This window comes from Poecilia reticulata, chromosome 1, assembly GCF_904066995.2.
Source record: "Poecilia reticulata chromosome 1, P_reticulata-male-v2, whole genome shotgun sequence".
NCBI lineage: Eukaryota > Metazoa > Chordata > Actinopteri > Cyprinodontiformes > Poeciliidae > Poecilia > Poecilia reticulata.
This window is the reverse complement of record NC_088830.1, coordinates 33831152-33847661: the sequence shown is the minus strand read 5'-3', so window position 1 is coordinate 33847661 and position 16510 is coordinate 33831152. Positions and strand designations below refer to the sequence as shown.

The 16510-nt window shown below is 49.2% G+C and overlaps 1 protein-coding gene across 4 annotated transcripts in view; it reads left to right on the top strand.

Annotated features, from left to right (window-relative positions):
- The window catches only part of LOC103473192 (uncharacterized), a 47289-nt gene that overhangs the window by 22063 nt on the left and 8716 nt on the right, over positions 1 to 16510 (top strand). For all 4 annotated transcript variants that reach the window (XM_081611826.1, XM_081611831.1, XM_081611821.1 and 1 more), the window contains 2 exons: positions 11048 to 11145; positions 11220 to 11540. In XM_081611826.1, coding sequence (XP_081467952.1) covers positions 11048 to 11145; positions 11220 to 11540 — 419 coding nt within the window. The remainder of the gene's footprint in view (positions 1 to 11047; positions 11146 to 11219; positions 11541 to 16510) is intronic.

The window sequence follows — 16510 nt, the reverse complement described above, 5'->3', positions numbered from 1 at the left end:
TGCTCTGATCTAATCCATCCCATAATATCTCTGGCTGCTTGTTGAAGCCGGTTTTCCTGCTTTCCGCTAATGGCGTCTTGCTAGCGGCGTCTTGCTAACGGCGTCTCGCTAGCGGCGTCTCGCTAACAGCGTCTCGCTAACGGCTAGCTCCAGAATTTTAGTCGCAGCTCTCTGCTGCCACCACCTGGTGGGTTTTGTTCCGTCATGTTGGCTGAGCCGTGTTGCGACTCCAAGAGTTTTATTCAAATATTGATGGCGTACTTTGGAAGCTGTGTGGTTTTATGGGTTTTATTGTCCATCCGGGGCCCAGCAGCTCCTGATCTGAGCTGATTTCATTCTGCACGAGTCGACAGAAAAATGTTTACAATAGACAGATTTAAATATTATAATTTTAAACATTAATTTTAAACCTAGAAATAATGTAAATACAATAAGACATTCTTTGAAAGTAATTTTTTTGCATGCTGTTTCAGTGTTACTTTATTCAAGTGGCTGCGATCGATGCATCAGTAATCGGCTACTAAGCCTGCTCTGGGATCGATTGGTAGTGGCTCCTCGTATCATTTACCGTGATAAATTTCTGATCATGACAGGATTTCTGCTTTCTCTTTCTTATAATAAAGTACAATTAATGGTGTTTAAATGAATAAATGATGAAAACTTTGCCCAGCAGTTCCTCCATTCTCCACCAGGGGGATTTTTCGTGCTCCAGTTTTTCTGTCTCCAGTGTTTGTAAGTCGGTACCAGCAGCACTTTGTGACCTGGATGTCGTCGTTGTTAGCGATGATATAAACTAAATATTTAATGTTTTCTGGTAGAAAACGCTCCCCTCTCTCTGCTGGTTTGTCTGCTGGTTTTTCATCTGAGACGAAAACGACAACAAATCCGTTTCCTGAGGAAAATAACGGAGTAACTGGAATGGCTGACTGTAATCTGATTACTGGGGCAGGAAGTCATGTTGGATTACTGAGTAATACATGAGGACGTCCGTCTGTCCTCATGTCCACTCTCTGTCCTCATGTCCACTCTGTCCTCATGTCCACACTCTGTCCTCATGTCCACTCTGTCCTCATGTCCACACTCTGTCCTCATGTCCACACTCTGTCCTCATGTCCACACTCTGTCCTCATGTCCACTCTGTCCTCATGTCCACACTCTGTCCTCATGTCCACACTCTGTCCTCATGTCCACACTCTGTCCCTTGAAGAGTTTTACTGAACGTTTGGGTCTTTTCTACTCAACCTGCTGCTGGCAGAGGCGTGTGTGTGTGTGTGTGTGTGTGTGTGTGTGTGTGTGTGTGTGTGTGTGTGTGTGTGTGTGTGTGTGTGTGTGTGTGTGTGTGTGTGTGTGTTCAGTCTCCTCTGGGCTCCTTTCATCACCAGTTTGATTTATGTGGCTCTTTAAATGGAGGGAAAGTGGAGGGAGATTATTCCATCCCCTCCTCCTCCTCCTCCTCCTCCTCCTCCTCCTCCTCCTCCTCCTCCTCCTCCTCCTCCTCCTCCTCCTCCCTCTGTTTGCCCAGCAGAGCTGCAGCAGCAGAGGGGTGGTGGACGCGCTTGTCTTTGTGTGAATCGCGAAACAAACTGAGGGAACAGAGAGGATTTCCTCTTCCTCCATCTCTGTTTCTCTCCCTCTTTTCTTCTTGTTTTTCCACCTGAGCGACGGAGGAGAAGAAGTCGACTGTTTTTGGCGCCATTTTCTCCGTCCTCTCCGAGTCGTACAACAGAAACGCTCCTCCTCCTCCTCCTTGTCGTACGTTTGTGTTTTTCCTGCTTTTCTGTGGCTTCAGTGTGACGAAGAGCAGCTGGAAGATTAACGGACTCTGATTCCTGCATGAATCTGAGAAACTCGGTTTCAGTTGGAGAGACGGACGAAGACCCAGTCGGTCGGAACCCCGGGTTTATCTAGGCTGGACGTTTCTTCGTCTGAGGGACGAAACAACCTTGGTGCTGATTTATCCCGAGGACCTGAATCCTCCCAGAGACGACCCGGAGGCGAGACGTAGGCGAACCGGAGACGACCCGGAGGCGAGACGTAGGCGACCCGGTGACCGACCCGGAGACCAACTAGGAGACGACCCGGAGACGACCCGGAGACGACCCGGAGGCGACCCGGAGGCGAGACAATGCTCTGGTCTCCCAGACTCTCGTTGTCCAACTTCCATGTGAAGCTGACGGCTAAAGGACTTTTCCGAAACCTGCAGCTTCTGTCAGGATGCAGGAAAAACACAGTGGTGTTCCACGCAGGTCTGGACCCGGCCGGCCATCCAACACCATCCAACCATCCAACCATTCAACCAACCACCATCCAACCATTCAACCACCATCCAACCATCCAACACCATCCAACACCATCCAACCACTCAACACCATCCAACACTTATCCAACCATTCAACCACCATCCAACCATTCAACCACCATCCAACCACCATCCAACCATTCAACCACCATCCAACCATTCAACCACCATCCAACCATTCAACCACCATCCAACCACCATCCAACCATTCAACCACCATCCAACCATTCAACCACCATCCAACCATTCAACCACAATCCAACCACCATCCAACCACTCAACCACCATCCAACCATTCAACCACCATCCAACCATTCAACCACCATCCAACCATTCAACAACCATCCAACCATTCAACACCATCCAACACTTATCCAACCATTCAACCACCATCCAACCATTCAACCACCATCCAACCACTTAACCACCAACCACTCAACCACCATCCAACCACTCAACACCATCCAACACTTATCCAACCATTCAACCACCATCCAACCACTTAACCACCAACCACTCAACCACCATCCAACCATTCAACCACCATCCAACCATTCAACCACCATCCAACCATTCAACAACCATCCAACCACTCAACCACCATCCAACCATTCAACCACCATCCAACCACTTAACCACCAACCACTCAACCACCATCCAACCATTCAACCACCATCCAACCACTTAACCACCAACCACTCAACCACCATCCAACCATTCAACCACCATCCAACCATTCAACCACCATCCAACCATTCAACCACCATCCAACCACTTAACCACCAACCACTCAACCACTATCCAACCATTCAACACCATCCAACCACCTAACCATTCAACCACCATCCAACCATTCAACCACCATCCAACACTATCCAACCATTCAACCACCATCCAACCACCCAACCATTCAACCACCATCCAACCACCCAACCATTCAACCACCATCCAACCATTCAACCACCATTCAACACCATTCAACCACCATCCAACACCATCCAGCCACCATCCAACCATTCAACCACCCAACCATTCAACCACCATCCAACCTCCAACCACCATCCAACACCATCCAGCCACCATCCAACCACTCAACCACCAACCATTCAACCACCATCCAACCACCCAACCACTCAGCCACCATCCAACCACTCAACCACCAACCATTCAACCACCATCCAACCACCCAACCATTCAACCACCATCCAACTACCAACCATTCAACCACCATCCAACCACCCAACCACTCAACCACCATCCAACCATTCAACCACCATCCAACCATTCAACCACCATCCAACCTCCAACCACCATCCAACACCATCCAGCCACCATCCAACCACTCAACCACCAACCATTCAACCACCATCCAACCACCCAACCATTCAACCACCATCCAACACCATCCAACCACCCAACCATTCAACCACCATCCAACCACTCAACACCATTCAACCACCATCCAACCATTCAACCACCATCCAACCATTCAACCACCATCCAACCACCCAACCATTCAACCTCCAACCACCATCCAACACCATCCAGCCACCATCCAACCATTCAACCACCCAACCATTCAACCACCCAACCATTCAACCACCATCCAACCATTCAACCACTATCCAACCATTCAACCACTATCCAACCATTCAACCACTATCCAACCATTCAACCACCATCCAACCACCCAACCATTCAACCTCCAACCACCATCCAACCATTCAACCACCCAACCATTCAACCACCCAACCATTCAACCACCCAACCATTCAACCACTATCCAACCATTCAACCACTATCCAACCATTCAACCACTATCCAACCATTCAACCACCATCCAACCACCCAACCATTCAACCTCCAACCACCATCCAACACCATCCAGCCACCATCCAACCATTCAACCACCCAACCATTCAACCACCCAACCATTCAACCACCATCCAACCATTCAACCACCATCCAACCATTCAACCACCATCCAACCTCCAACCACCATCCAACACCATCCAGCCACCATCCAACCACTCAACCACCAACCATTCAACCACCATCCAACCACTCAACACCATTCAACCACCATCCAACCATTCAACCACCATCCAACCATTCAACACCATCCAACCACCCAACCATTCAACCTCCAACCACCATCCAACACCATCCAGCCACCATCCAACCATTCAACCACCCAACCATTCAACCACCCAACCATTCAACACCATCCAACCACCCAACCATTCAACCTCCAACCACCATCCAACACCATCCAGCCACCACCCAACCATTCAACCACCCAACCATTCAACCACCCAACCATTCAACCACCATCCAACTGCTGTCCTCTCTCATCTTCTCCTATCATCCTTTTCTCTGTCACTTTCATAGATTTCAGCTTTTCCCAGTTTATCCCACTTTGACCCACTTCCCTCCAGTTTGTTCCACTTTCCCCCAAATTGTCCTTTTTTGTCCAAGTTTGTCTGAGGTTATTTATTGTTGTTTCATGTTTTCTTAGTTTGTCTCAGTCTGTCCCAGTTTATCCCAGTCTCCCTCCTCCTTTGGTCCCCATGGCGACCGTCTCCCCCATCCTGTGGGCGGAGCTTATGGCGCCACACCCGGCGACTCGATCCGCGTCGTTTTGGTTGATCAGGTCGTCGTTCTTAAATCTGTTTGGGTTTCATTCCTCTCATCTTCATCATGAGCCAGCCATCCTCTTCCTCTCGCTGTTTGTGATGTCGGTCTAACCCCCAGCCCTCCCTCCTCCTCCTCTTCCTCAGCAGCCATTGTTGCCTGCAGTATTGTGTGCATCGTCCCTTTAGCTCTGCCTGTCAGTTGCGTTCAGGCGGACGAGCGCGGACGCTTTCTGCACGAGTGGCTCAGCAGCGAATAAAGATGGCCGCCGGCTGTTTCAGCGGCGCCATGCGACATGAACAGGACGTGCTCCGTCCTTCGCCTCCTCCTCTTCCTCAGTCATGCATTTTTTAGATGTTCTTTGCTTTCAATAATATTGGAGCTAATTTCTCTCCATAGTTTTTAAATAATCTTTAAGGTGTAAATGAATCTTAATGTCTGAAAATGGCCTCAGTTCAGACATTTCCTTACATTTTAAAGCACAGATTTATGGCCCGTGTCGTGTCTGGCGCCCTTTGACCCCGAAGTAAAGCTGTGAATCAGGAAGTAGATCAGTACATGCTGCTTCTGCCTTTTAGCTAACTGAGTTTAAACTGAACCAGTTTGCTCTTTATTTAATAAACTACACGTTGAGTCGCCACCAGAGGGCAGCAGTGGTTGCATTACTCTGGTAGACCGTTGACGAAGCGTCCCACCGCGAGAGGAGGTCAGAGGTCACATTCTGGTGTCACCTGGTAGAAAATCGGTTGCTTGTAGTTCTGCGTTTTAGCCACCAGGTTGGACCTTTAACCTAACAGGTTGAATCAGTCAAATATTGATGCTAAACAAGATTTAAAGGGCCGGTGTCTTCCAGCACATGGCGGCCATTTTATAGCACAATCATGTAACTATGTTACTGTCAGTTGTTATTAAAATGCTACATGTGTCAAATATGACCTAAAAGATATTTGACTTCCTGATTAAACGACTTGAAATTGGGTCTCTGTCTCTTTAAAAGATCCTGCTCTTTCTGAAGCTCCGCCTCCAGGAAGTCATCCGACATGGCTGCTCCATTAACCCTTTAGCGTTTTTCCCAGCGTTGCTCTGAGCAGCAGCTCCTATAATGAGCTCAGCAGCTGTTTGCTAATTCCTGCTGGCTAGTCTGGAGGAGCTGAGTGGGGGAGGAGCTGCGCCTCGGAGGCGGGGCTAGGCCCACCAGGCGTTTAGCTGACTGGTTGCCATGGAGATTTAATTTTTTTTAAAGGTTTCATTGGCTCTAGTGGCCTTTATTTGATAGTTAATTGACAGGAAAGTTAGTAATGAGAGAAGAGAAGACGTGCAGCAAAGGTCATCAGGCCGGGAATCGAACCGGCGAACCGCGTCGAGGATTGAGGCCTCCATATGTGGGTTGTGCTGAACCCCTGCGCCACCACAGCACCCCGTTGCCATGGAGATTAAAGGATTTCCGATGAGGGAAAGATAAAAACACTGATTTAACGCGATACCGGCCCTTTAACTGTAAACTGGACCTTTAAGAAATTCTGGTTCTGGACGGTAAATTGTGGTTTGTTCTGGTCAGAACCAAATATTTCAGATCCCATCTGATTTCATGTTTCTCATCCAGATTAGTGGTTAATTCCTCCATCTTGAACGTTTCGCCTGGATTAAGAGCCGTGTTTGGACCGCTCCGGCTGGGTTCTGGCCCAGATGGACCCGGTTCTGTTCAGAGCGGCTCCTCTGGGAGGATTCGTCCAGCTGAGCGCGGCGGCACGTGTTTGGCCGCCGCTGCGTGTTTTCTGGGTCGGGATCCACAGACCCGTTTCCCCGCTGGATGTAGGTCAGCTTGTCATCCAGCTGCAGCCGAGGCGGCCCGTAATCTGCTGCCGGATTATAATCCCACGGCCCAGAACAGATCGTTACGCCGGAGATGTCCTTTTATCTTCAAATCTGGAGTTCAGCATTTATATCATTTTTATTTTATATTTTTACACTGAAATGTAAAAATCGGATCTAAATAATTTTTAAGATTTAATGACGTTAATCCCTGAATATTAAAATAACCTTCCTAGAATTCATCCAGATTCTAGACGGGTTTCTAATCTCAAGGTTTTCTCTTATAATTGGTAAATTTAGGATTTTTAAGTAGAAACAGATTTAAATAATCTGAAAGTTAGAAAACTGGGATATTTTCCTTCAGATGCGTTAAAGAGTCAGAAACTTGATAATCCGATTTTCTTCTGGTCAGTAAACGCATCTTTTCCCCTCACCGGGTCGCCGGGTCAGCGGGTCGCCGGGTCAGCGGGTCACCGGGTCACCTATGAACCCTGCTCAGTGTGGAAACGGTTACTGGAGTATTTTTAGCTAAATGTAAACTTTCTCAGAACATTTTGAAACAAACAATCAGGTTGCAGTTTGGAGCCTGCAGGGAGAAACGTCTGAAACCGGACCGGACGGTTCGGTGTGGCGTCACGTCTGGAGGGAGCCGGGGATGCTCGTCATCCTGACTGAAGTACGGCGGTGGCAGCATCATGCTGTGTGGTGCTGATTTACTGCAGGGAGAAAAAACAGATTCTCTCATTAATGAGCCTTCTGGGAAACTGAAATCATTTGTTCTGGCGTGAAGCCGGAGTCGTTCGGTTCTGATCCGGCTTCGGACCGGAGGAACGAAGACTGGGCGTGTCTTTTGATCAGGTGTATGTAAACGTCTGGCTCTCCTTCCTGTCGTCGCCGTCCAGGTAAAAGCCAGGGCAGAAAGGAAGCTGTTGCTAGGTAACCGTTCAGTCCGGTCGGATCGCGGAGAGGACGCCTGTTACCGTGGTAACGGTAAGAGCCGACGCTGTGTCGGATCATCCAGCTGCTCCGTTTGCAGGAAGTTCTGAACGGTTCTGATCGTACTGGGTCCAGCAGAACCAGAACAGTAACAATGATAATAATAGTGATGTAACCTTAATGCTGCTGAGGCTGCAGATGAACCGTCGCTGAAATGTTCATGGAGAAGCAAAGTGTTTAAAGCTGAAGGCTCATCTGATGCTCCTCCTCTTCCTCCTCCTCTTCCTCCTCTTCTTCCTCCCTGGTTTTCCTCGCTCTTCGTCGTGTTGTCGGTCCTGCATGCTAACTGTCTGGTCTCTCCTCTTCCTCTTCCTCCTCTTCCTCCCTGGTTTTCCTCGCTCTTCGTCGTGTTGTCGGCCCTGCATGCTAACTGTCTGGTCTCTCCTCTTCCTCTTCCTCCTCTTCCTCCCTGGTTTTCCTCGCTCTTCGTCGTGTTGTCGGCCCTGCATGCTAACTGTCTGGTCTCTCCTCTTCCTCCTCCTCCCTGCTCTTCCTCCTCCTCCTGCTCTTCCTCCTCCTCCTCCTCCTCTTCCTCCCTGGTTTTCCTCGCTCTTCATCGTGTTGTCGGTCCTGCATGCTAACTGTCTGGTCTCTCCTCTTCCTCCTCCTCCTCCCTGGTTTTCCTCGCTCTTCGTCGTGTTGTCGGCCCTGCATGCTAACTGTCTGGTCTCTCCTCTTCCTCCTCCTCCTCCCTGGTTTTCCTCGCTCTTCGTCGTGTTGTCGGCCCTGCATGCTAACTGTCTGGTCTCTCCTCTTCCTCTTCCTCCTCTTCCTCCCTGGTTTTCCTCGCTCTTCGTCGTGTTGTCGGCCCTGCATGCTAACTGTCTGGTCTCTCCTCCAGTCTGGGCTCAGCAGCTCTGCCTTTCAGCCAGAGAGGCTCCAGGTACTAACTCACCTCAGCACACCTTCCTACATGAAGTCCCTAATCCAGGGGGTCCAAAGTGGGTCCTGGAGGCCCGGCATGCTGCATGTTCTGGTTCTCTCTCTGGTGGCAGCACCAACCTTCTCAGCATGAGCATCATTGGATCCAGGTGCGTTAAACCAGGCAGAGAATAAAACATGCAGGATGCCGGGCCTCCAGGACCCACTTGGCCTCCCCTGCCTTCACCTCTCACCTGTCCGGGTTTCATGCTTTGATCCGAACTGCATCACTATCCAGGTTTTCTGAAGCTTTTTGTGAAGATTACAGTAAAATCCGGATAAAAACGTGTCACGAATTTTAATAAGACTGGAACATTTTTCCCCTCAACAAACTGAAACTTCGTATTTTCACAGATTTTCCATCAGTTCAGAAGAAGCAAAACATCAGATTCATTCAGAACCAACAGAGTCAATCATCTGCTTTACTGTTAGCTGAACGAGTGTTTTTGGTTCTTCTTTACAGTTAGCGCAGCTAGCTTTACAGTTAGCGCAGCTAGCTTTACAGTTAGCGCAGCTAGCTTTACAGTTAGCGCAGCTAGCACAGCTAGCTTTATAGTTAGCGCAGCTAGCTTTACTGTTAGCGCAGCTAGCTTTAGCTAGCTTTACAGTTAGCGCAGCTAGCTTTATAGTTAGCGCAGCTAGCTTTAGCTAGCTTTACAGTTAGCGCAGCTAGCTTTACAGTTAGCGCAGCTAGCTTTACAGTTAGCGCAGCTAGCTTTAGCTAGCTTTACAGTTAGCGCAGCTAGCTTTACAGTTAGCGCAGCTAGCTTTAGCTAGCTTTACAGTTAGCGCAGCTAGCTTTACAGTTAGCGCAGCTAGCTTTACTGTTAGCGCAGCTAGCTTTACAGTTAGCGGTGCCCAGTGCTCATCAGTCACAAGGGGAAGAGCAGAAAAGCAGCAGCTCATTATGAAAAGCTGCTGATCATAATTAGTAATGGTTTATGGCTCGTATTGAACAGATTTCTGGATGTCGATGTGTTTCTCTGTTCATTATCAAGAGAAATCAAAGGTGTGTTGTTAAATCTGACAGCTCTCCGCTTGAACGTCTGGTCCGGTTCTGACCCGGTTCAGACGCTGTGAAGAAGCCAGAATCCCTGAATGAGGGATGAAACTGTTAGTAAATGATCGATCAGGATTGATTCACATTGATCCTAAAATAACCAAACCGTAGAGAAACGGCAGGCTTGAGCCATGTTGTCCTGCTCAGCGGCCGCCAGCAGGGGGCGGTGTTTGCCTGAAACTAAAGGAGACGCTTCTCGGCTTTTGATTTAAAGTCTGAGCCTAGATCCCAGAGGAGTGAGAGGTCTCACTCTGCTTCTGATTTAGAGGAGCCCCCGGAGGAAACATGCAGCTTGATGCTAAAGATGGAGAAACGTTCTCTGCTCTTCAGTGTCAAACGTTCATTTCTATTTAAAGTTTATCGACAAGTTCTTTAATTATTATGCTGTTAACATCATATTACTGGAAAATGGTCTCAAAACAACAATATTATCATTTACGGGAATAACTTCTGGGACATGTTTTTGGCTCTAGTGGCCTTTATTTGATCGTTAGTTGGGTAATGAGAGAGGGGGAGGACATGCGGCGAGGGTTGCCAAGGCTGGGAATCGAGCCTGTGACGGCTGCGTCGAGGACTGGGGCCTCCATGTGTGGGTTGCTGAGCCCCTGCGCCACCACAGCACCCCAACTTCTGGGACAATTAATAGACGTGTTATTGTGAAAGGCCAATTATCACATTTTAATTGAAAGCTATATGTCGACAAGATAAACATTTTCATTTCAAAAATCCTTTTTTCTGCTAAATCCTTGAATAAATATACAAATATATTTATTGGTTTGATCTGTTATTTTGGTTATAAAACACCAGATTGATGCAAGAAGCTCAGAGCTGGTGAGTTTGATTAATAGTTGTTGTTTTTGTCTGAAATATCAAACTGTGACAAAATGTCTCAGCTTTAGTTCTGCTGGTTTGTTTGGTTCTGATCCAATCAGCTGCTTGTGGACCTTTTAGCTCTTGGTCCTGCTGCAGCCCGGTCCAGTTTCATGTCGTTTGAAGCTCAGATATCTGCAGACGGCTGCAGTTTCCACCCGGCCGGTGAGTCAGAACCAGAACCCAGAGGAGCCGACGGTCGATCGGTAAATGGATGCATTCAGAGGAAGCTCTAAATGTTTCTGCTCTGGTAATGGACTGCTTAATGTCGCCCATCACTACCTCGGCCTCCCATCATGCATCAGTGTGAGCCTGAGCGTGGGGCGTGTTTCCTCGGAACCAGGCGGGTCGGCCGTGTTGTTTTCTCTCTCATGTCTGGAGGAGGAGGGTTTGGGTTTGTGCGGACGCCATGCTGAACGTTTCTCGGACGCTAACGCCTCGACGTTCTCTTGCAGTGGACAAAAACAAGCCGGCGACGAGACCCGCGAGCGGCGGCGGCTCCCAGATCACCACAGGGAACCAGCAGAACCAGCAGAACCTCCCAGCTGAGCCGGTACGTCCAGCAGCACCGCCTGCTTTGGTTCAGATTGAAGGATTTTATCTAAATCTGACGTTTTCTGTCCTCAGGCACCAGATGTTCTGAACGCCAACAGCCCAGTAACACCAGCTCTCCCAGTCCCGACCCCTGATGGCTCCAGCGCCACATCCGGGTCCGCTGCACCCACCGGTCCGGGGCTCAAAGCCAGAACCGGGTCACGGTCCAGCCCTAAGCACGGGCCCCGGCCGCAGCACGCATCCCGCCCTGGAGCGGCGCCGGCGAAGCCGAACCAGAACAAAGAGCAGGTGGAGAGGAAGAACCAGGCCATCGTCCAGCTGAGGAGGCTTCTGGTCCAGGGGAACCGCAAGGTGGAGGCGCTGGCCGCTGTCATCCAGCATCTGTTCTCTGAGGTACGGAAGCTTCTGCTTTACCTGATGTTCCTCTGAAAACAAAGTTCTGGGCCGAAACCGGGAAGAAAAGCTGCCAAAGTCCAAAGACGTTCTGACTTTAACGGGGTTTGGATTGTTTGATGTAAGTTTGATGCATTCTGTGGCGTTTGACCCGTCATGAATCCGCTGGAACGGACCAAACGTCTGGGTTTGAATCCTCCGAGTGGTTTGCTCCTCTGCTTCCAGGCCTCCTTTCGCTTTGAGAAAGATCCAGATGGACGTTTTACTAGCATGCTAGCTTCTCCACCTTCCAACAAGCTCACACACAGTGTTTACGTTCTTTTTACCGCTGGAGAGGAACCTCTGCATTGCACCGAAGTTGACTGGTCAAACTGGTATACAGGAACATTTTCCTGCTGAACGTTTCAGGTGTCTGCTGACGTCACCAAGCTATCATGACTGGAAGACTAATGCATCTGAGGAGGAACCTGGAGCTCATTTTCTGAAGGTTTGTTGTTGGAGACCCTTAGCATCCAGCTAAGCATCATGTTGAGCTCAGTGCCGACTCCTCAGAGCTCACCTGGTTTCCTGCCTGGATAACCTGTGAGGGTAAATTTCAGATCCACCTCAGCTGACTCTCTGTGAGGTAAAGAAGCTCGACGACGACGATCCCCTTCAGTCGCGGTTCAGGACCTTCAGGTGAACATGGAACCAGATGCTCCTCCCTGCTGAAGATGAACCACTTCCTCTGGAGGCAGAGCGTGACCTCTGACCTGAAAGGGTCTTTTAGCTGGTTCCCAGCTGGGAGCTGATCTTTGTCATCTGGAGGTTTTGCAGCTTGGTGATTGCTGAGCAGATTCCTAACCTGTCACACTTCAGATGTTCCCAAACAGAGGAGCCTCCTCTCCGCTCCTGTTTGGGCTCGTTCATTACCGGTCGGCCCAAACAGAGCTAAATGAGTGGAAACCATCAGATATCAGTTCCACGCCTCCCTGCCCTGCGGCGGCCGGCGCCGCAGCCTGTCATTAAGGAGATGGGACGGGTTTCTGTCCTCACCCAGAAACAAGCTGCTGAAACGCAGCGCGATGATGGACGTCGTGGCAACAACCAGGCTGCGATTAACCTGAGATGGTCTCTACTGAATGATCCAAACCTTCCCTTAACCCAGAGCTCAGCGAGCAAGGTTTTCTTTTTCAGCCTGGTTCTTGTGTAAAACCCAGTTTGCTCTCATTTCTCTGGTTGAGTTGATGAAAAATCCACATTAGAATCAGACAGAAATCATCTGTAGCTATAAAGGAAATTTAATTTTTGACGAATGGTTTGCCAAAATCATCAACTCTTCCTGATTTCATCATGTTTTCCCAGCATGTAGATTTTACCTGCTGGATCATCATTGGATCATTAGATCATTAGATCTGTTCTCTGGTTGCTGCTTTAAAATGATGAAAAAGACAAAATATTCTGAGCGCCTCTGCAGATCATGAAAACATTTTCTGTTTGAATACCTGAAGCTGTAGCAGTAGTGGCACACCTTCACTAATTGTGCTAATGCTGGAGGCTAACTTTTAGCGCTTTAGCTAGCTTTGAAAACGATTAGCACTCTTAGCTTCCCCTGAATTTAGTTTTCCAGATAAATTCTTAATTTGTTTGGAATTTTTGTAAACTTTCAGTTTAACATTTGTTCAACATTTGTTTTGAAATTTTGGTGGCTAAACGATTATTTTCATGCTCTTATTCTGAAGTCTGTTTATGCGGAAGTTCCATTTCCTTTGTTTTTCAGAGAAACTTTATTGAGAAAATGACAAGTTGACAACAAAGGAAGGAATGTTGTCAACCAAATCAACAACAGCCGGGCTGTTGATTTAAAAAATGTACATAGTTCCCACAAGCCTGAAGCGGAAGTGATCCGCGCCGCTGAACCGCCATCTTGGTAGGCAAGTGCAGCACAAAGCGTTGATGAGCCATGGCTGCAAGACCAGACGCCAAGTAGAGAACTCAAAATGTGTAATTGTTGTAATGTTCACCTCCAGGCAGCAGGTTCATAGTTATAATCTATCTAATCTATAATCGATCAGATCCTGATCTCAGCTCCTCTCACCATCCTGTGCAGGGCATCAACTCCCAATCAGTTTGAGTCTGAAAAATATGTCTGATCAGTTGTTGCTGCTGATTGGCTGATTCTGGCTGCTGATTCTGGCTGCTGGTTGGCTGATTCTGGCTGCTGATTCTGGCTGCTGATTGGCTGATTCTGGCTGCTGATTGTGGCTGCTGATTGGCTGCTGACTGGCTGATTCTGGCTGCTGATTGGCTGCTGACTGGCTGATTCTGGCTGCTGATTGGCTGCTGACTGGCTGATTCTGGCTGCTGACTGGCTGATTCTGGCTGCTGATTGGCTGCTGACTGGCTGATTCTGGCTGCTGACTGGCTGATTCTGGCTGCTGACTGGCTGATTCTGGCTGCTGATTGGCTGATTCTGGCTGCTGATTGGCTGCTGCAGGCTTCTTCTGGCTGCTGATTGGCTGATTCTGGCTGCTGATTCTGGCTGCTGACTGGCTGCTGCAGGCTTCTTCTGGCTGCTGGTTGGCTGATTCTGGCTGCTGATTGGCTGATTCTGGCTGCTGATTCTGGCTGCTGACTGGCTGATTCTGACTGCTGATTGGCTGCTGCAGGCTTCTTCTGGCTGCTGACTGGCTGATTCTGGCTGCTGATTGGCTGATTCTGTCTGCTGGTTGGCTGATTCTGGCTGCTGATTGGCTGATTCTGGCTGCTGACTGGCTGATTCTGGCTGCTGATTGGCTGATTCTGGCTGCTGGTTGGCTGATTCTGGCTGCTGATTGGCCGGGAGCAGCAGGATCTCCACATCCTGGATGCAGAGGCTGTTCAGTAAATATTTGCTCCCATAGCAGAGCTTTGCTCTGACTAATAATAAAACGGTTAAAAGTGTTCCTCGGAGCAGTTTCCTGCTGGAACCTGTTCCTGCTCCGGTTCTGTTGATCCGAGCCGATGGGCTGTGAATAATCTCACCGCCAGCTCTGATCCTCCCCAGGGGATTCATTCTGAGTGGTTCTGTGTCTGGATGTCAGGACGAGCCGCCAGCGCCGCGCGTTGCAGTGAAAGTCCATCATTATCTCCACTTTTACGACCCGACCTGCATTCAGACGAGCCGGCGTTGTTATGCAACCGAGGGCTCATAAAAATTCCTTCGTGTGTCCAGATAACCTTCCTGATTCTGCAGCAGCGAGTTTTCTCTGAAGCCTGGAGATTTACCTGATCTGCTGCTGATCAAGGTTTCCTGCAGAACCGCAGCAGAACCTCACTGGGTCGGCACTGCGACTGCTGCAGGAAAACGATCCCCTGATCGGCTTTAGCTCGTCTCTCTTCCGTTCAGTGAAATCTGTCAGCGACAGAACCGTGCATGACTGAGCTGATGATGGGCTGAAAGCGGCCGGGTTCAGGCCCGTTAGAACCCAACGCTGCATGATGAGTCAGCGCTCAGCATTTAGTTCTGTTTTTATTGTGATTTTATTACTTCTTCCTGTGATTTTATACAGTATAAGTGGAGTTTCAGTAGCTCTGCTAAATGCAGGATGAGTGACTGATGGGAGCGCAGCAGGGCGCTAACTTCTAAACCTTTCTTTAAGGTCAACTGCTGTCCCCCATATTTAACCATAAACGGATCATGAGAACATGGAGTTCTCTCTGGTTTTCTCTGTTCTGCTGGCTGGTTAAAGAAACGCGACCCGACTCGTCCAAGCAAATGATTTTGGTCTCGCAGTTTAAATTTCCCCTTTAAGTTTCTGTCTTTGTTTGAATTTAATTTGCTTCATTTGTCACAAGTTTTGTTTTGAGTCACCAGAGGGTCTGAAAAGCTGCTGACTATAGAGACAACGTCTGGAGGTTGGCAGCAGTTTTCCTTTCTTAGGAGAAGATTTAACTTGTCAGAGATTCCCGGAGGGTTTCCACTGGGAATACCACAGGGAGCCTCCAGGGGGAGCCAGAGAGCATCACTGGGTTTTCCTGCGGAATCAAACAGAATCTGTGGTGGTTCTGGATCATTGGACCAACCAAAACTAGTCGATTAATCGAACAAAGATCTTCTCTCAGAGACAGATGGCTCATTGAATCATCAGGTTGGCCCCATCATGGCTTCCAGTTTCCCTCCTCCCGCTCAGCACCTGACAGAAATAAACTGTGAAGGCGGTGAGGCAGGAATGCCTCCAATGCAGGCGCGCCGGTTTGTGACGAGGCGGAGCGGGAATGACCGGCATTCCTGCGGATCCCGGCTGCAGGAGGAGGAACAGGTAGGAGGGCGGACCGAGGCTCCAGAGCTGCTGGCCGCTGAAACATGGGAACCACGGAGAGCAAAGCCCCAGGCAGGTCCAGCCGGAGCCTCCAGAACCGGCGCAGCAGGAGGCGGAAGGTGGGTCCGGTTCTGGTCGCTGTTTTCACAGCTGCTGTCATGAAGTCACTGGGTTCTGGTCGGGATCAGGATGTGGGTCGGACCTGCTGCTCTTTCATCTCTTATCTCTGATTTGATCTGAGACGCTTTGTTTGAACTCCCGGACCAGAACCAGAACCAGACCTCTATCGGGTTCTGGAGAGAAGCGGCTCTTCATGCATGGACTCTGCAGAGGAAACGTGGTTCCGATGTTTTCCGAGCCGCTTCATGTTTCCGAGTGTAAACAGAGGAACCGGTTGGCTGATCCATTTCAGGAGCAGAGGTTCTGCTAGAACCCGGTCAGAACGGATTCAACGAAAACACAGAATGTTAAACATGGATTTCCTTCAAACTTTGTTTCGGGTCGGAGAGAGGAATCTCCTGCAGCTGAAAGGAGTTCTGCCGGGTCGGGTCGGGTCGGTTCGGGTCGGCAGCGTGGAGCTGTTGTGTAAACAGATCCGGACTCGGCTCCGCTCTGCTGTGGAAACATTGGACCGGTTCCTGGTGGTTTTAACCTCAACAACGGCTCATCACGACTTTTTGGATTCTGCGG